This window comes from Schistocerca piceifrons, chromosome 2 (genome assembly GCF_021461385.2).
Source record: "Schistocerca piceifrons isolate TAMUIC-IGC-003096 chromosome 2, iqSchPice1.1, whole genome shotgun sequence".
NCBI classification, from domain to species: Eukaryota; Metazoa; Arthropoda; class Insecta; order Orthoptera; family Acrididae; genus Schistocerca; species Schistocerca piceifrons.
The window spans coordinates 20,950,773-20,972,731 of record NC_060139.1 but is presented as its reverse complement, the minus strand read 5'-3'; the positions used below and the strand labels follow the sequence as shown (position 1 = coordinate 20,972,731).

Sequence of the window (21,959 nt, the reverse complement as noted above, 5' to 3'; positions counted from 1 at the left end):
CAGCATCTCCACTATATAGTGAGTAGCAACTTTCCTTTTTGTAATTTTAACATTAAATCACTATGAGATACACAACATCCTCCCCACACAGGCTCCCATGTAAGTGCTGCATGATTTCATGGCCGGTATTTGTGCTTTAGGTGATTTTTGTTTTGTCTACAGAAGGCTAGCTCACGTGTTCATACACCCTCACAGAAATTCCGGTTACTATCTCAAGCAGAAAAGAGGAATTGTCAAAACATTGATTGGCTGTACTAAAAGAATCTGTGAACAACAGTAGCAGAACTATGAGTAGGGACTGGAAAATGTAGCACCTATTTGTGGCAAAATTCACATCTGTTTGTTTTTGTTGTTGTTGTTGTTGTTGTTTGTGAATTATGATGCACTAATATAAAATGTTGTAATGCTACATGAGTGAAGACGAACAAAGCCTTAGTTCTTGAAAATGAACTTAGAAAAAGAGAATATTTAAATTATCCCTACTGATACGTATATTGTTGGTTATAAAATTATGGTACTTCAATGCTGCCTCCAGTGTTTCACCTGTCTCATACATTCTGCTCACCAGCTGGTAGAAATTTGTCAGGGCTCGCTCTCCAAAGGCTATCAGTAGTTCTAATGGAATGTTGTCTATTCCTGTGGCCTTGTTTCGACTTAGGTCTTTCAGTGCTCTGTTAAACTCTTCACGCAGTATCATATCTCCCATTCCATCTTCACCTACGTCCTCTTCCATTTCAATAATATTATCCTCAGGTGCATGGCCCTTGTATAGGCCCTCTATATACTCCTTCCACCTTTTTGCTTTCCCTTCTTTGACTTAAGGGTATTAGCCTAAAAAGTTAAAATTACTTCTTTTGCTAACCAGTCGTGTGATACCATTATATTTTTAATCATCTTTGTCGTCGTCCTAAGACAGCAGCTCTGAAATGTATATCTTCATTGTCACAAATATTTGACTGCTTATTCCGAATATGTTGGAATTGTTTTTTAACTCAAAGCGGATTTTTCTTTTATATTGATGTGAAAATGTAACAATATCTTTTGCTACAAAAACATAAGGTCTGCCAAAAAACATTGCTCCACAAAACATGTAAATATATCACTTTCCTGAGTCTAGATTTTTAGTCTTTCCTGCAGAAACCTATACTATTGTTGAGTATTTGTAAAATTTACTTGAACAACAACAGTTTAATCTGCAAATATAAGATGACCACATATAATGTATGTGACGAATTTGGGAAAAAAACTTGTCTTGTAATCAGGTAAATCTTGGTATTTGCACCAGAACTGAAGAAAGATTTTCAGTAATTTTCTTCAACCATATGAAATGATCAAATGTTTCAGTCTTGGGGTCCTTCCAAAAGAGTTTTAATTTGTTATGAAAGCTGAACGCAGACTGTGACAAATCAGAAATAAGTTTCCTCTTTATAATGTGTTTAGTGTACGTAAATGCTGAACAGTATCAGAAAAAAAAAAAACCACTGTGGCTAATAAATCTGGGGGAAGATTTTTCTTTTTCCTGCAGAAATTGCTTGACTGGATTCAGTACTGGAAAAATCTGCCTAGAACCTTACGTACTGATAGTCATTTCACTGAAGAGTAACAAGACACATCATCAGGAAGAACATCATCGCTGATTTCTTCTATTAAAGATTTGAACTGACAGTGTGTTTTGGCATTTGAATGAATGCAGCTCACAGTTTTAGCATCGCCTGTATAATGTGTGGATATTGAAAAGAACTAGGTATAATTCAGTGGACGTTAGAAATTCAGGGTATGAAGTGCCAGTATTTAAAAGCCCTGAAGGCCTTGGTTTTTACCTGTCTCAGGTGGTGCACCTTGGGTAAAAATACTGAATCTTCTCAGTAGGCTCTTAATATTTAATGAGAACATCAACCAGGGATTCTTTAATGTCACGCCTCAAGTAATATCCTTCAATGTAACAATGTCTAAGAGTTCTCTTACCACCTCCAAGTCGTCATATCTTACAAAAATGGCAAGTTGAATTTTATCTTTGATATCTGTAGACTCATCCAAAGTTAGACACATTGCTGAGCATTCAATCGCTCCCCCCCCCCCCTCCTCTTTCAAGATATTTACAAATCATCACTAATAGTAGAAACTTGCCTGTATTGTATGTTGAGAAGCAGACATTTTCTCAACAAGTTTTTATAGTTCCGTATTTTCAGGGTCTAAAATAGAAACAGTTGGGGCAACTCTTTGACGTTTACAAACACCGCTTCACTTTAAGGCTTCTATTAAAAGACAAGATGAACCCAGCTTCAGTTGTTAAATCTGCTTGCTTGGTGAACGTAGTCATAATCCTGCTTTGCCCTTGAAATTTTTCCTTTAATTATGACAGTTTTACCATTCCTGTCTACAAAAAGGAATGGCTTCTCCCACTCTTTATTAAACACACCATCCTGTTCTTCATATTTACACTCCTTAGGTAACAATTTAACTGCAGGGCCACCAGCAGTAATCACAAGTTTACTTAAAGAATCTCACTGCATGGAGAAAAGTAACCATGTTCATAGCTACAAATGTGACCGGCTGCTGAGTGCGGCACCTTGATCCATGCTGCTACATGCTTGAAGCAGCGTACTATTCCCAAATCTACAAGAAGGTTGCACAGTTGCTAGTTTGAGCAACGAGTTTCTTTTGTATTAAGCTGCATCCACACTGGCCACACCATGCCAAACTGACAAAATTGGTTCAGCGCAGCATGACACACTGGGTGTGGACAGCAAACAGCACCACCCTGCTCTGCACAGCGCATTTGTCTGTGGGGTGATGCGTCAGGCATGGATATGGCTTTATAAAAGTGTGTGTCATTTTTTGTGTTTTAAAATTTTATTAATTTTTTAATTTATTTATTTATATACTTTATTTCAAGTGCCGCACAACACTGAAGCAACAGGTGTATGCAGCTTGTGAGCTTCGTTGTGGCTACCACTGGCACTGTGTTAAACCCCAGAGACTTAAGAAGGTATCAATTCCTGGAGAGGACATCTTTTTGACCTTAAAGTTCCACACTTTCTTCCTCTCTTCTAGTACGGAAATTTTGTTTTTGCTTTTCAACTAATACATTTGCTTCTGTAGATCAAGTATGAATGTGTTCTCCTATGTGTACTACAAATAGTTCTACTTTGTAAAACAGATAGCAAGCCATCACAGCTCTCATTTGTTCACATACAAATAGTTAACTACTGTTACAATTGGGTTGCGCAGCAATGGGAGGAGATAACTTTAAGGGAATTGAGTACTTACACTATTGCCATGTATAGGTTGTGCTGGAACCCACACATTAGGTGTAGGATCAGTCCCTTTTTCACAGCTTGGTATGGACTTTATCTGAAAGCAATAGAGTAAAGATTGATGGAACTGTTTTGGCTCTCTCTCTCTCTCTCTCTCTCTCTCTCTCTCTCTCTCTCTCTCTCACACACACACACACACACACACACACACACAAAACCAATTACAGCAGCCAGAGGCTGTGGTCATGTGTACATGAGTTTTGTGTGTGTGTGTGTGTGTGTGTGTGGTTCCCCCCCCGCCCCCCCCCCCCCCCCCCAAATGAAGGCCTTGTTGGCCGAAAGCTCACTTTCTGACAATCTTTTTGTTGTACCTGTCTGTGACACAGCATTTCTGCTATATGGTGAGGAGCAACTAGCAACTATCCCTTTCATAGGACCAAGATAGTTATTGATTGTTAAAGTTATAATATTTACCATTGCACTTGTCAGTGCTAAATATGCAATTTATAAAGTCTCAGACAATCATTACTAGAAGTTCACAAAAATTCTGTAATCAGTAAAAAAAATTCCAAACCTAGATTAATGGAGGGAGCAAGTGCCCACCCATGCTGCCATTATGTCATGTAGTACATTGCCACTGTAACTACTGCTTTTTCATTACAAAAGTGCTTGGTAAACCAATACATTTTTCCACTCATAATTTAGATGGATAGTTCATTTTTGACCTCGGTTATTATTTAGACGCAGCTTTATGATTCATATTGACCTAGGAAAAATTCTGCTTCTGTTTTGATGTATCATCATCATACTAACTCCATGACCCTCACTTTAAGTTAGTGACAGTACTTGATCTCGAGAACATACTGATCCCTTTTGATTGTTCTTTTTTTGGAGAACACTAGTTAGTATTGTGGACAGTTGGTTGTAGAAACTCATGATGATTTTATAGTATGACACCAGTTGTCTTATGTATGTGTAATGTATGTATGAAAATACTTTATTCAGGTATTCAGCAAACTGCATAGCAGTCATCTTGCACCTAAATAAATTACACCTTCAAACAGTGGAAAAATTTTGATGGAATAACAACAATATAATGAAAAGTGTAGATTGCTACTCACCATATAGAGGTGATGTTGAATTACAGGCAGCAGAACAGATAGATGGCTATATGTTTGGCTTTGGCTAAAATGACTGCTTCTGAAGTAGAAGACATATACACAAGCACAAAACACTGACAACACTGACACGTGACCACTTGTGTCTGAACACTGTCACCAGACTCAGACTCTCTCTCTCTCTCTCTGTGTGTGTGTGTGTGTGTGTGTGTGTGTGTGTGTGTGTGTGTGTGTGTGTGTGTGTGTTCCCCCCCTCCCTTGATCAGCCCATATCTCTCTCTCTCTCTCTCTCTCTCTCTCTCTCTCTCTCTCTCTCTCTCTCTCTCTCTCTCTCCCCCCCCCCCCCCCCCCCCCCCCTTATACATCTTTGTAAATCTATTAACATTTGTTTATAGGCAAATTGGAAAATGTATACTTCGTGCATAGTGGTTTAATGAATTAGTAATACTTCTGTTTCGCACTCATAAGCACCACCACAAACTAGAAACAAGGCATCAGGAAACAAAAAGAAATCTGCTTTGTGTAAGTTGGATTTTCAGATGTAATTGGAGAGACTGGGAGGGGAGTCCAGACATGTGAACTGGATTTAATTCCACAGCTGCTGTTGCTTTATTTCTGCTTTTCTCATCCATCCTCAATTCCTTTTTCAATTCTTACTGAATCAGATTTGTTCTAATAAGTACCTGTCATTTTGTTTTAATGTAGAATCTACAATGGAAGATGCTGCTCCACAGACAGTAACAGGGGCATTGATTGTTGTCCAAACTTGTGAGGCAACCAGCACAATACCTGTGCTTGGGGCAACAACGCAGGAGTCGTCTACTTCAGCAGAGCAACGAACACATTCAGTGAGAGAGCCCATTGTACATACAGAGACAACACAACCGTTGGCCCGCCCAGAGATTCCAATACAGCGACCAATCACAACCACATCAGTGACAGGAGCAGTGACTGCAGAAAGCAGCTATCGTTCAGCTTCAGTGCAGCCTTCTGTAACCCCAGTTACATCACTTGAAGGACAGCAGTCTTGTGTCCATGATGGTAAGTGTCAGTTGAGTTTCTTGCGAATTGTTAAATGCATTTGAAAAAGGAGCAAATGTCTGTTATTTTGGAAAACACTGGAATCAAACTATGTAGGTGCTACAGTTACGTGAATTTTTCATTGTGTTTTTCTGCAGATATTGTCGTATTTCATTATGCAGTAGGTTCCAATGAACTACAAGTGCTGTTTTTATATCCATTTGGAGAGAGTAGTTATTACCAAATGGAAACAATTATGACTGATACTAACTGTAGAGGGTAGTGTTCCTCAGACAACTTTATTTGCAACTTATTTGTTTTTACTCTCTTTTTCATGTGATATTAGTAGTATAACACTAATCCTGTCCAGAAGTTAATAATTTTCAGTGTTACGTCTTTTGTACAGGGTGATTATATTGGAAGTGGTACGTATGAGTCATTGTAATTTTATCCTTCCCCTTAAATTACCAGATCTGTTCATCAAATAGGGACCATTCCTGAGGATTCCAACACTGTTGTTTTTGTCATTCCAGTTGGGTCTATATATTTTCATTTTTGATGGTTTGCTTGCATCGGAGCTGTCACACTGCAAACGAATGCACACCAATGCCACCTTTCAACTGTGAAGCCAAAAGGCTATAGGTGAAAGCATTAGTTGTCTGTAAACTGTGATAAGCTGAGACATTGCTATAGAAATGTATACAAAATCACATTACTGGATCGATTGAGGTATCGTTTATCACAGGGGGCAGAAGGAAAGACTCATTTGAAGTTATTCTAGGAGATACAACCTTAAGCAATTGGTTAGAAAACCAACTCGAGATGGGAACATATTAGATATATTAGTGACAAACAGACCTGATCTTTTTGAGGAAGCTATTCTAGAAGAAGGTATTAGCGACCATAATGTCGTTGTGGCTTCTATGTCAGTGAAACTTGCAAAACAAAAAAACAAAAACAAAGAAACAGCGTAGAGTTTTCTTGTTTGGGAAAGCAAATAAAAGTGTCATTAAAGAATATCTTCATAGTCAGCTCCTAGCATTCACCGCGGGACACAAAAGATATTGAGCATCTTTGGTTGGAATGTAAAGGTATTGTCCACCATGTGCTAGAGAAGTATGTGCCTAGCAAAAATATAGGGGAAGGAAAGGATCCACCTTGCTACAACAAATGTATTAGGAAGTTGCTGAGAAAGCAGAGAATTTTGCACAGTCATTTTAAATGTAGTCACTGCCCCCCCCCCCCCCCCCCTGACAAACAGAAATTATGTGAAAGGAAAGCAGCTGTCAAAAGGTCAATGAGACATTCTTTTCTTTTAACGAATTTGAAAGCAATATTTTATCTGCAGATTCTAAAAATAACCCCAAAAAATTTTGGTCATACGTAAAATCAATTAATGTTATAAATAATTCAATACCTTCTCTTGCTGAGAATAGGGGTAGTGTAACTGATTATAATAAACAGAAGGCTGAAATTCTAAACATAGCTTTCAAAAACTCGTTTACGGTAGAGGAATGCAGCACCATTCCCCCTTTCAATTATCGAACAAAGGAAAGGATGGCTGACTTATTGTTTAGCGTATCTGGGATTGTAAAACAGTTCAGATCCCTAGATGCCGGGAAGGCATCTGGCCCAGATGGTGTCCCCGTAAGATTTTATGTTGACTAGGCTACAAATATACCACCATTCTTACCCATCATCTATCTCAGATCATTGGAACAGTGGAAAGTTCCACTTAGATAATATTGTGGGGAAGGCGAAACAAAGACTGTGACAAACCCACTAAAGAGACAGCCTAAATTACACTTTTTCATCCTCTGCTGGAATATTGGAGATCTATTTACAAAATTTCAATCACAGACTTTCTCTTCCGAATGCGTAAATATTTTGTTGACACCCACCTATGTAGAGAGAAATGATCATCATAATAAAATAACAGAAATCAGAGCTCAAACGGAAAGATATAGATGTTCCTTTTTCCCACGCACCATTCGAGAGTGGAATGGTAGAGAAGTAGTATGAAAATGGCTCGATGAACTCTGTGCCAGGCACTTAAGAGTGAATTGCAGAGTAACCGTGTTGCTGTAGATGTATCTTTTGTCACAGTTTGTCCAGTAATTGTTGGCCCAGTGGGGAGATAATCTACAAACAGAATCCCCTTCACATCCCAGAACACTGATGCCATGACCTTTCCCGCCAAAGGAATTGTCTTTGCTTTTTTTTGCGGGTGGAGAATCAGCATATTTCCACTACTGTACCTGTTCTTTTGTCTCTGGCATATAGTAGTGCATCCAAGTTTCATCTGTGACCACAAACCGGTGCAAAAAGTTTTCTTTGTTTATCCTAAAATGGGCCTAATATTGTTAAGATATGTCCATTCTCGTGCGTTTTTGATCCAGCATCAAGATTCGTGGCACCCATCTTGCAGATAATTTTTTCATTTCTAGTTATTCAGTTAAAATGTGATATACCCATTCAGATAACCTCTGGCAAGCGTGAGCAATTTCATGGACTTTTAATTGGTGGTCCCCCATGACCATTTTGTGCACTTTTGCAGTGATTTCTGGAGTAGTGACACATCTTGGCCAACCACTGCACGGATCATCATTTTAAGTTCTCCCAACCACATTTAAATTCATTTGTCCACTTGGCAGCAGTTGAATATGAAGGGGCAGAGTTCCCCAGTGTATTCTGGAAATTCGCAACAGTGTCCTTTACTTTCATTCCTTCCTTATGAAGTACTTGATCACTGCTTGAATCTCTGTTTTTTCCATCTTCGCAAATCACTATGTGGGAACGACGACAGAACTACGTCACTACCACAGCTGCCTTTCAATAGCACTGACGTGGCACATGTTTACAGACAACAGTCCAGTGAATATCACGTGAACAACTCATTGTGCTAGTGCTGACCTCCTGTGGTGATTCCGAGAACTTTTCAAACCACCCTTGTATTTTATAAATGTGCTTAATTTTAATTGACATTGGTAAATTCGGCTGTGGGTAAAGTGAAATTGGCTGCTTACCTCGGGGGCAGAGGAATAGGTAGCATGGCTACTGTAGGATTGAAGAATATGAGAAGGGGAATGTTTTCTTGTTTGCTCTCCAGTATGGGCAACTTGCTGGTTTGTGTACCTCATATTGATCAGCTGCTGTGGCACAGATTTTGACATGGAAGTAACACTGATTCGTGAATGTATATTATAGAGATTGTCATTTCACATGTGCTACATATTTGTAGACAGGAATATGAAATTAAATTAAGGCTCTTCTTATAAAACACAATGACTAGAAGAAAAATCACAATCAAAACATTTAGTAATTGTTTGTGGTCGTGTCTCATATTGCACACAGTAATGTACTTAAATATAATTACTGTTATGGATCAATTAACCATCCATTCAGACAGGCAACACAGCAACATTTGGTCAGCCAGTTACAGTTTCACGACTTTGGGGTCACTGAGGGTGGCAGCAATCAGAAACAGAGAGCAGCTGACGAAATGTTTTGAGTAGTGCAGACTTTTAATGGTCACTATTTCAGGGCCTCCACCAATCCATAACATACTAATTTAAATAAATAACAGCCCAAGTGGGGAAAAAATACCACATTTGTTACTATGTACCAGTTTAAACATAAACATTTGATTTAATTTTGTTGCCATATGGTACTGTATTTCCAGAATGCTCCTGATATTTTTATTTACCTATATGTGTAAACTGTTTTGTGAAGTATGTAAATGTGTTTCTAAATACATCAGTTAAAATATTTATGTAATAGAAATTTTCATTTTATTTACGGTTTGTCATTTTGGTCATACTCTTCATCCTTTTAATAGCTCATATCATTACCCAGTTTGCAGTGTCAAGAAACAGTTCTAATTTGCAGTAAAACATAAATGCTATTTTCATTTCGTGCACTTCACTCTGACTATTCAATTGTGTGACGGAACCTTGCATCTTCCTTTCATATCCATAGCAGGAAAATGCCGTATGCTGTCCAGTTACATGACTCTTTCAGATAGTATGACAGCTAGTCTTATTTGGGATGTAGGAGCTCTCACTGAAACTACTTTTGGGTATTCTTGCTTTCTTTTGTCACTCTGCTCTTGGGACAGCAAAGGTTCAGTATGAACTTGTCAAACTAGGCTAAGACAGGTGTGCTTTTCCAGTGCATTCTTCTTGATAGAGCATCTCTTCTGTAAGGAAACAGAGCACACACTATCATTTGGTCAAGTATCTGTATCTGGATCCTGTACAAATCTAACGCTGAATCCACAGGATCTGCACCTCCCATGGATTGATGAGCCACGTTGATTGATTCCTTCAAGTTCTTGTTGTCATATCTTTGTACTTCAGTCATTGAGTTTATTTCCACAAAATTCCTGAACAGTGTCACAAATCTGTTGTCATGCAAATGTGCAGTAAATAATTTATATTCTTTGTGGAACACGTCTGTTGCCACCCTTCTGGAACTCTTCATTTTCTTCACACAGTCACATCCCTTTAGTCAGTTGAATCGGAGAGTATCTAAGGCTAGATCTCTTTCTGCTAGCTCCATTTGCAAATCTAAAGTATAGAACCAGTTGTCAAAAATATTTTACAGTTTTTGTTCTCAGGTATTACAACAGATAATATCTCTCTCTCGTCTTGTGATGTTCAATGACACTTTTTAAATGGTGTAATCTAGTCATCAAAGATATTTTGAGCATATAGTGTGTTTCCCTCCTCAATAATAATGTTCCATATTTTGCTTCCATGAAGCATAAAAATACTCTTTTGGACAGCGTATATGAGAAGGTATATAAAGTACACCAGTCCATGACATGGATAGTTCTTTCTGACATTTTTTCCAACTACATGAAAGTTTAGGACATTTATTTGACTTTGGAGCACTCTTTTATTCTGCAACAGTGCAATACATTGTTTTCATCTCATTCTTCTTCTCCCCCTACTATTAGCCCTTCATCATCATTGTCATCAGTCTCATAATCAACTAATAAGTTCAAATATTTGATCAAGCCTCTCATTCTCTTAGTCATCTGCAGATCAGTGTCATCCTAATCCAAATTGTCACTTCCTTTAGGAATATGTTTAATTGGTGAGAACTACCACCCCATAGAAGCACAGAGCTGGAAGAGATACCCATCTAAAATTGAAAGTAATAAACAGCATTGTACTGAATCTACCCACACTGGAAAACAGCAACAAGATCATAGTTTTGGCACAAGGCAACAAACACTATTGATGAATTGTTTGTCATTCAGTACCAAATACATGAAAGCATACTCCATTATTCCATTTAGCATCATTTTACATACTTTATAAATGCAATTTCTTTAGCTATGTGTGAAGTCGCAGAAATAATTCACTCTTCTAGCTGCTTCTGCATTTGTTTATATAAAGTCAACTCGCCAAAAATGATAGATTTTTTATTGTTCTACAAACATAACAACAGTAATTGCAAGCTAATCCCATGCAGCCAGACTGTGAATGATTTTCTTGACTTTATTCCTAATTCTTGGACATGTGGTCAACATCTGCTTCTAAGTTAACTGCATAGATGATCTCCAAAAATGTAGAAGCAGCTAAGGAACGTTGGAAAACATCAGAAATTATGATTATTCATAAATTTATGATTTGTTGCCAAATAGCAGCACCTTGCAATAGAAGGTTAAGTGTCATGGGTGAATATTGTCTCCACCCATCTCTACTTCATTCATCATAAGAACAAACCAGATGTAAACAAACACAAGCGTGATGCTTGGTAAGCAGCCGTAACTCTCTTACACAGTTGGTGTTCAACACTTGGAAGTAGGTCCAACTTATGTATTAGATATCTCATTACTATGTCATTGTAAATGAAACTATTAAGACCTTAGGATGTATTAACAGCCATCAACGTTTTTCTTAATCATACTTTAGCTATGTAATTTTTATTTAAAAAATTGTGTTCAGTCACAGTCCCCATAAATACTACTGTATGTATGCTCTGATTGTCTTGCTGTTAATATGTACTGTGGAAATGGATGACACTATGTCCCACTTTGTACTGAAACATATGCATGGAACACGGTTAATGGCGAGAAACAAGTTGTTCGAAATGATTTTCACAAACTTATAGAGAAAAATCAGCTCTGATGTTTTTCGAGAAACAGCATGCAATGAATATTAGGTCATATTCAAATTATGTGCGTGGCATATTTGGTAGAGTCATAGAACGATAATCGTGTATGCTTTGGAGTGACATTTTGAATCTTGTTGTGGTCTTTTTTTTCCAGTTTGAATACCTAGATCATTTAAATATGAAATTCATCAAGCATCTGTTAATTAACTCATACTTAACCATCATTTTTTCATGAAAAATCCCTGTCTTGTAATTTCTAATTATATAGTCCACGCAAAATTGTGGTTTTCATTGCAAATATGAATTCTTAAGGATCGATATTTCATAAAAGGTTGTTAAATGTCGCTGAAGTTAAGAAAACATTACACAATCTTTCTTTCTGTCTCTCTCTCTCTCTCTCTCTCTCTCTCTCTCTCTCTATCTCTCTCTCTCTCTCTCTCTCTCTCTTTGTGAGAAAAATGAAAAATCAAATACTCCTTATTGGAATATGCTCATTGTTTCATGGGACAGATGTGGTCTCACATGAGCCAGAGTTGTAAGCGTCATGGAAACATGGAAAACAATTATTTTTACGACGTCGAACACAGTAAGAAATGTTGCATTTTTACAGTTGTCACTGTACTACTGCTATCTGAACCCACTAGAGCTGCTCTAGATCCAAGTTAAGGGATTTGTTTCAAGAAATAACAAGACATTTAAGCTGCCAAGCATACTAGAACTAATGCATGAAGCTTTGTGACATGTCACTGCCAAACGATGGCGAAATGCAGAACAGCACATCATAAAAGAGGAGGAGGAAATGTGGACTTCTTTGTGGCTTGGGATTTTGTTGGTGATGGCCTCGTTATCAATGTAGCAGTTCTGAAATGTATTCCTCGGACTCTGATTTGGAAGTAGTTCAGAGATTACCAGGCAGCAGGCTGTAATATCTTCAGTGGCTTCGATATTTATCTTCATAGGAAAGCAGCAGTACACTTTTACCCCAACCATACCTCATCCAGAAAAATTACCGTTGTTAATGTCAGAAATTTTTGTTACTCTTGTTTTTAAATACAGTACTATGTCAGCTACGATCGAGGGCATGTTATGTTTTCCGACAGGTCACCTAAAGAGCGTATCGCTTGAGTTTTGCCCCATATAATTTCCTCCAGTTTAAAAATTAATGATCTTCAATGCTATATTATTCTCTGCTCATCTCTTTGTATGTCTTCACTGCAGCTTTTCATGTCGCTGCAAGTTAGTTGAGTCACTTGCCTGGCCAGTGCTGTCCAAGTTAAATGCACCAATAAAGCTGTTGTCCCGTATCACCGCTGAGTCGATGTACGTGTAACGCACTGGATAAAATGTATCCTCTTTATCTTACTTCACTGTACTCGAGACAGGTTGGCTTTAGCTCCACTCGGAAAGAAACTAAATGAGGTTCCAGCAAATGGGGAGGAATACGTAGTGTAATGTTTACATGAACTTTAATCTTATGATGAACGGAGTATAGTAATACATCGCCTATGGTGGCTCTAATCATTGAAGAAAGGCATCCCCTGTACATCATGTGTTGTTATTAATTCCAGTGGAAATGGTGTAGAAAATGATGGGAGGAGAGGATGAGGGCAAGAGAATGCAAAGGATCAGCTGAAATTGTAGACTATCAGAGGCTGTTGTTAGGGGTATTGTGAGAATAGGTTTAGTGCTGACATGGCAGTTCCCACTCAGGCAATCGTGAAGGGGAAGTCTTGAGGAGAGGACATAGCTGGAGTGAGTACTGAACCACCTACTGAAGTCATTTATGTCCTACTGTGTAGTTTGTCTAGCAACACGATTATTGAGTTCGCGGTTTCACAGTTTGGTGATGACCATTCATGGAGTAGACAGTTCTGTAGTTGCCACTCATATGAGACAATGTACAATAATTGAACAATGGAAAATCCAGGATGGAATGTAACAGCAAAGGAAAGTTGCTGCTCACCAAATAGCAGAGATGCTGATTTACAGATAGCCACAACAAAGACTGTCATAAATAATCTTTCGGCCAGTAAGGCCTTTGTCGAAAACACACACACACACACACACACACACACACACACACACACACACACACACACTATTTATCACACTTAACAGAAATTCTAATTCATGCTGTAGCATCCTACAGTCACTCATTCCATGCATACTGTGAACTCAGTTTTGAGTGTCACATTTTTTTTATCATTACTACTCTGTGGGTTCAACTGGTATTGCAACTGGGCACAGTTAGAAAACCATATGTTTGGTTGTTCATCTCTAGTTATACAACCTGAGTGACATCTGCCTGCGACTCCAGGTCTTTTTTGAGTTCACGTGTACTTTATATTAATTTGAACAAGACTGTTAAGTAGTTATAGAATATTATTATTATTCTTCACGCATTTTCTTCAAGTAAGCTTCTATGGGACACATCCTGTTGAGAACATATGGGTCTCTTTCAATCTCTTACTTTATTTTCTTCCATTCCAGTGCCATGGTCACTATCATTAGCTACTGAAATACAAAGCTACCATTCAAGTCCGCAGCTCATGGTCTAGCGGCTAGCATTGCTGCCTCTGGATCTTGGGGTTCCCAGGTTCGATTCCTGGCCGGGTCGGGGATTTTCTCTGCCCGGGGATTGTGTGTTTGTGTTGTCCTCATCATTTAATCATCATTCAGGAAAGTGGCAAGACTGGACTGTGCAAAGATTGGGAATTTGTATTGGCGCTAATAACCACGCAGTTGAGTGCCCCACAAACCAAATAACATTATCGTCACTGTCACATCATTAGCTACCTTTCATGAAGTTATACATTCAGATCAGAACTTTGAAAAATAAATGTAAGTAGCCAAAACAGAAATAGAATGGAATGGAGAAATATGATACAGCCTTGTGAACATCATAGATATAAGAAACGAGTGCACTTAACAGTTTTGTAACAGATTCAGTAAATGGAGGCACTAGAAGGTAAAGGATGTGAAAGGAACTGAACAGTATAGGCCTCTTGGTTAGAAAATTGGTTGAAAATGCAAAGAAAGAAAACTGTATAGAATGACCAAGAGTGAAATGTGAAAAGATTAGATTCAAAATGTTTGGAAATAATTGATGGTGTATACAAGAAATTAAATAATTTTGGGGAAATGAGAAGTAAAGTTAAATATCAGTAGTGCAAGTGCAAAAAAATAACATTGCACAGGGAAGAGGGTAAGAGCAAGGATTTATTAGGGAGAAGTAGTGTGGTAGGGCTTATGAATGTGGATGTTTATTAACTATATTTATTCTCATATACTGAATCATGTATGTGAATCAGTTTTTGCTTTAAGCAATGTAAACATGATTCAGTAGTTACAAGAAAGATTATTTTGTATCTCCACATTTATTATTCATGCTTATAAATTCAACTATTTCTTTATATCTAAAATAAAGATGATGTGACTTACCAAACAAAAGCGCTGGCAGGTCGATAGACACACAAACTAGAGATGGGCAAAACTGTTCTTTTCAGAGATCGGATCAGAACTGTTCACTCCCTGAAATGAACTAGCTCTTTTTCATGACTCACCACTCATTCACAACAGAAAATAAATGGATGGCACATTGCCTTTTAAACTGGGTTTATTCCAGTACTATACCTGTATTTTGATCTTATTTGATCCTATTTTGAAATAAAACAGATAATGAGTAAGAATTTTGTATTGTTTATTGAAATTTCCACGGTATGACAAAGTTTTTGATTACTGATTTATTTTGCACAATCGTGGTTTTTTGGGTGATCGGAAAATGTTGCAACTTGAGATTTACATTAACAATATATTTGGCTATAATGTATTAAAATTTCATTAACCTCGTACAAGGACATCGCAAGCCATATATTTTTAAAGTGAACATTTCCTTCCGAAGACGCCTAAAATCGCAAAACCCGGACTACAATAAGAAAAAAATATATAAATTTGACTGAAGGACCAAAGTGCTGCATATAGCCTTCCGCAGAATAAAACAAGGAAAATATTGGTGTATCACTTTTGCTATACGTTTATCGGTTCGCTCGTAATTAAAGTGTCAATTTGAGTGACCATAATAAAAAATCCTATAGTAAGAGGAGCCGTCAGGAACCTAATCTGATCAGTTTAAACAAATAAAAATAAAATAAAAACAAATGATGTATACATAACATAATTATGTAATATACATAACGGTATTACTATGAAGAACAATATCCAGTAGAGGCGAACTCCGATGCAGAGGCGCTGAGTCAAGCAGGTCGAGCCGCGAGCTGTATTACTGCGCGAGCTAAGACCGCAGAGACCAGAGTGACACCTGAGTTGCTTTGCTCAACGCTCTGGCTAGAGTCGAGAACGGTGGGGTGAGCGTTGAGCGGGCGAGTTCCGAGGGTGGGGGGAGCGGTGAACGGCCACCACTCACCTGCTCGGAGGCAAATCGTCCGTTCTCTTGCGAGCAGGTTGTTGCAAGTAGTTCGGATGTTCTCTGCTAGGAGGCTCTCAGTCCTGTTGCTCGCATCAACTGCCCAGAGGGCAGGACGTGCGACTGAAACGATCGCCGACGGAGTGCTATGCTAAGTTAAGGTGCGCCAGACACTGCATGCGGCAGAGGAAGCACAGAGAGGGCACGGCATATGTGAAACACAAAATCCAATGGGGCACTGCACAATGCAGGCAGCCAAGGCAGAAGCAGGGCAGAGGCCGGCGCTGGCTGTGTTGTGTGGCGTGCAGTGTGCTCTGACCAGCAGAGGCCCCACTGGTCTGCTCCGACTCTCTCTCTCTCTCTCTCTCTCTCTCTCTCTCTCTCTCTGCTGTGGGAAACGTTTGGAGCTACCGTTCTTTTTTTCTGAATCACTGATTGTTCACTCCTTTGAAAGATTCAACTCTATGAATTAGTTCAGGAGCGGATCCCCCATCTCTAACACAAACATATACACAAAATTCAAGCTTTCGCAACCAACGGTTTCTTCATCAGGAAAGAGGGAAGGAGAGGGAAAGACGAAAGGATGTGGGTTTTAAGGGTGAGGGTAAGGAGTCATTCCAATCCCGGGAGCGGAAAGACTTACCTTAGGGGGAAAAAAGGACAGGTATACACTCGCACACACACCCATATCCAACCGCACATACACAGACACAAGCAGAAAATATGGGTGTGTGTGCAAGTGTATACCTGTCCTTTTTTCCCCCCTAAGGTAAGTCTTTCCGCTCCCGGGATTGGAATGACTCCTTACCCTCTCCCTTAAAACCCACATCCTTTTGTCTCTCCCTCTCCTTCCCTCTTTCCTGATGAAGCAACCATTGGTTACGAAAGCTTGAATTTTGTGTGTATGTTTGTGTTTGTTTGTGTGTCCATCGACCTGCCAGCGCTCTCGTTTGGTAAGTCACATAATCTTTGTTTTTAGATATATTTTTCCCATGTGGAATGTTTCCCTCTATTATATCCAACTATTTCTTTAATTATAAAAGATTACCTTCTCTCCTTTGCAGTAAATGCGGGGTCAGTGATAGCTGCAGAATCTGGTGCACAAGCCATCCCATCAACTATAGCTCCATTAAGCTCAAAACCAAAGTCTACATCACAGCACCAGGTGTTGGAAACAATTCCTACTGCTTCAGCTAGTAAATCTCGCTATCCATCTAGGTAAGTTTTTCTAGTGCATATTTTTGTTATAGAAATTTCAAAATGACTGGTTTGTTCAAGAAAATACTGCATGTACATTTTATTGGAACTGATGAATTAGCAATGGGAGTTTGCCCATAATATGATTAAAACATAATTGTATGAAAATAAACTTCTTGAAAAAGTCATGAGGCAAATGGTTGGGAATAGGCATGATTTATTCCACAAACATTACAGTTCCAACTAATAATGAAGCATTGTGGAATAATTCATACCAACCCTCCCCATCTTTTCCTCGCGGTCATTGTGTGATGGAAGTCACAGGTGCAAACACCAAACACATCCTATTCCAGTTCTGTCACAAGCATACTGTACCCTTTAAGAAGCAGGTTTACTTATAAAAACAGTCATGTTATTACAAACTTTGCAATAACTTTTTGTTTTGGTGAGTATAACTGCAAGCCAGCTTGCCATTCGAATAAATAACCACCGTCTAACTGTGGTTAAGAGAAAAGTGTACTGCACAGTGGTAGAGCATGGCACTAACCACAGCATGATTAGTTTTGAAAGCTGCATTGCAAGCCATGCTATGTGGTTATCCCCTTCCCAATCTTGTTAATAATCCTGGTCTCCATCTCTGATAGCCCGCCCATGTCCTACACCCACTCTCATTCCTGCCGCATGCCTCCTTATTCATTTTTTTTTTCAGTGTCTCCCTATTCCTCTATTATGAATTCCCTTCCTCCTCCCCCTCCCCCTCTTCTGTCCTCCCTTGTCAATCCACTCATTTTCTTTATCAGGGTGGATTCACTGGTTCCACATTTTAATCCCACTCCCTTTCTGCTTCGTTCTCCCTGCCATAGTTCTCCCTTCCCTCACCCTTTTTCTTCTCTCCACTTCTCCTTGTTCCTCTCATCCACTCTGATACAATTCCTCACGTAGCATGTGGAAAATGTAGCAAGGTGTTAGTCTGTTAGCTAAGAGGGAAGGACATTGGTCAAAATCATTTCAACCTTGTTTATGTGCCTCTTGACCACCCAGTGCCTCAACTGAAAAGTGACCATTTACCTTTACTGTTTCCATTGTTTGAAAGATATGCAGAGTTTAAAAAATTTCATTAGCTGTTAGAAACTGGAAAAGAGGGAGGAAAAGGTTGAAGAAATAGGAGTCCACAAGGATGAGACAGTAAAGTGGATACAGAAAGGAGACAAATTACTTTGTCATTCAGTGAGAGAACTTGGAAATGCAGAAGGGAGAGAGGCACCCTCGTGCAAAAGACCCGATAGAGAACTGTTCTCCATGCACATACCTCATATTCCTACTGCAATGGCCTCGACATTACTGTTAACTCTGTCTCGTCATTTGGCTCTCTCTCTCTCTCTCTCTCTCTCTCTCTCTCTCTCTCTCTCTCTCTCTCACACACACACACACACACACACACACACACACACAGAGAGAGAGAGAGAGAGAGAGAGAGAGAGAGAGAGAGAATTTTTTAACTTGCTGTTATGTTTTAGATCTCCATGGCTTCTTAATCATACACAAGTATTAATTTGAAGCACATGGTGCTGCTGAAACAAACTGCAGCGTATTTTTATAGTTTATGTTCACAGACCATACAGTGACATGATCATCAGCTTAATGTCATTTGTTAAACAATATCACTCATTTACGCTTTCTCGTGTTGCAACCTTCCTCGCATACTCCTTGGAAAGTAGCTTAATGTTTGGTAAAGTCATGAATATCATTTCCAGCTGCATCTTCAACATGGAGAGATCTGCACTGTTGAAATATTTACACTGAGCAGTATATAACAATTTTGTACCAATTGTTTTGTTTTGTGGATAAAAATTTAAAGGAAACACATCTTGCAAATAAATAGTTTATATCTAATTGGCCTGTTGAGTGTAGCAGTGCAGGTCATTTAGTTGATGATTGAATCCGTAGTACGGCAACCTGTAAGTTTTTCCCTGAGTGCTAGATTATCTCCCCCCACCCCACCCCTTCTCCCTTCCTCACAGTCATGACACATTGCTTCCATCACACTTCTCTTGCTGAGCAGCAGCTAAATCTTTAAGGCCAGGGTGCTAAACTCTGGCAAAAATTAACACTTGAGCTTCCTTTTTGCAGTCCCTTTTGTTCTTTGGTTGTGTGTTTCAGTTATTCATTGTTTATAGCTTATTTGATATCTGATTATTGACCTTTGATTATGTTTTAATTTTTTTATTTTTATATAGTGTTACTTATCTTCTCTCCACAATTCTTTTTCTGGATGCACTGCCTACTTTTCATGATGAGTTACGGTTGTTTGATTTTGTTTGCATCTCTGTGTTCTAATGGTTTGGAAAAAAAAAAGCAAAGTCTTCCTACTTTAGCTGAAAGATCCTACTCTCCAGTTTCAGGTGCCTATTGGGCTGGTACTTTAGATTAAGTGAATAGTAGTGTTTTTGCACAGTACAGAATTGAAGAAACTTTCAAACAATGCCAGCACTATGCGCTTCATACTTAAAGTGGATGATATATAAACACTGAACATTGTGACACCCCAACTTTTTTCCTAGCCTTGTACTGCTCTTTATTCTATTTGTAATTTTCGTGCCAAAGAGAATAAAGTTGGAAGTATGAATCCAATTTCCAGTACAGTTATGTTGTTGACAGTAACTCCACAAAGTTTGTCGTGCAGGTAGTCGGTAAAATTGAAATTTGAAGGTTATGTATTGGTGAAGTTGATCAATATTGACAAAGTGAGCGGTTGGCAACCACTTCTTAATTTTGACCAAATGCTGATGAGCAGCTACTTGATACAAGTTGTATGGTCTTACAATAATGTTGTTTTCAATCTGTTAGTGGTGGGAAAATCACAAATGGGAAATACACATTTTTCTGTTCTTCATACAAAATAGTTTACAGAAATATGCTCACTTTTCTAATTTATTATATGATGGCTGATGTAAAATATTTCTGATCAGTTGTCTGGTTTCTTTATGGGATCAATCCCATTGAAAAACAAATTTCTCTAATAGTCATGAGAGGAATATTGTGTCCATTCTGTATGTTTCAATCCCTATTTCTCATGTGACAAAAATGTCCCTCAATATTGAGGGAAGTCCGAGCACGTCTCTGCTGTGAACCATGAACATTTTTCTCCCTCCCTTTGTTCCTAGATTTTCACAATGTGTTGACATTGTACATGTATTCATCCTGGGTTTTTTTTTTTTTTTTTTTTTTTTACTTTCTCTGTGCCTGCATGACCTTACTGTAACCAGAATGTTACTTCAACATAAGTGATCAGGCAATGGTGCTGTCACTTTAACTGCCTTTGAGTTGTATGTTCACTGTTACCATGTTTTCATTGTCAATTGTGTATGTATTGTTCATCTTAGGTAGTAGGTTAACTCACCTTCTGTTTGTCCAGACAGACATAGGAAGTGTCCTAGCAAATACATCCATGACACTCTTTTTAAAAGACCAACAGTTGCTAATCTGGCTTGCGCATTTCTTCTAGGTTCAGATTATCTCCATCTATTGTATTGTTGTTTGCATTAAGATACACAAATATTGACAGTCATGAAATAGCTTTGTTCTCGTATCTGTTCAACGTCATTATTGCTGAGATAATACGTTGATAAAAACTGTTACCAAGACTTCAACTTGCGAATCTGTCTTCCGAGTTTTTTTGTAATTCTAAATTTAGTTGGACATGAAGTATGTGCAAAGTTCGTGCAGCTATATGATTTTTCTTCTTGATTAATTATTTCAAGTCAAAGACGGTCTGTAGAAGAGCGACCTGGGACTCCCACCATCGATGAACATACGTCAGAAACCACCACCCATCCACCTGCTGCTGCATTGCCAGATACATCAGTACCACCACCAAACTTTCCTCCAGGAGAAGAACAGCCACAGTCTACATCAACTCAGCAACCACCAACCAACTATAGTCACATTCAGACAGTTGGTTCTAGATCACGTGGACCCTCAGTATTTAGGCCGGACCACCCGTTTCCACCACAGCATCGGTAAGATTGTTTCCATATTTATTCTGTTTAGCTATAACTGTTGTGTCTTGTCAATTACTTTTAACTATTTTTTTCCATTTTGTTTTCTGTTTGTTGGTTGTCAGAGCTTAACAGATTGTTAAATTATCAGCAGAAAAGGGTTTTAAGTGTACTTACTGCTGGAGTAGGGTGGGGATTTTTTTGGCGAGGAGGGGGGGGGGGGGGTCAAGCAGAGGCAATAAAATCTTCAGCCTTAGAGTTGTGTGGTGCCACATGTGTCAAAGAATCATCTGTAACAAAACATGTCTTCTTCCATTATATTTTTTGTGGTGAATATGTCTTCGTGCAGGGGTACACTTACTTACACATACTGCATCTAGTGGGCAACTTCAGAGATGATTTTGGCGGTGAGCTTTTGCAGCCATGCAGAATTTCTGCCCAAGTGAAGTGAAGTACATTATTAATGTAGAGATGCTGCCAGTGCTTGACAAATTGTTACTCCAGAACCCAAAGTTGAGATTCTGGAAGGTAATGTAAGACTGATAAAACCAATTTGGCTAGAGCACATACATTAACATTGAGCCCAACATTCACGTAATATTATACACATCATTGTTTTATCTAGACTTGTCAGCTCACTACTATGTTGATGTCAGAAATGGTTTTTGCCAGTTCATAAATTCTGCCTACACGAAGGTGGTATCCATTTGTCCAGACAGTATAGATCTCTTAGAACACTGATCACAGTGTGTGTTCATCCAGTGCACACCCATGCAGTTTCAGGTCGTATTCATTGAAGTTCCCCACAAACCATTGACCT

At 38.7% G+C, this 21,959-nt stretch overlaps 1 protein-coding gene across 3 annotated transcripts in view; it reads left to right on the top strand.

Annotated features, from left to right (window-relative positions):
* The window catches only part of LOC124775813 (E3 ubiquitin-protein ligase RBBP6), a 421,473-nt gene that overhangs the window by 190,341 nt on the left and 209,173 nt on the right, over nucleotides 1-21,959 (top strand). For all 3 annotated transcript variants that reach the window (XM_047250645.1, XM_047250646.1, XM_047250643.1), the window contains exons 11-13: nucleotides 5,081-5,416; nucleotides 17,009-17,162; nucleotides 20,903-21,160. In XM_047250645.1, the coding sequence (XP_047106601.1) occupies nucleotides 5,081-5,416; nucleotides 17,009-17,162; nucleotides 20,903-21,160 (748 nt within the window). The remainder of the gene's footprint in view (nucleotides 1-5,080; nucleotides 5,417-17,008; nucleotides 17,163-20,902; nucleotides 21,161-21,959) is intronic.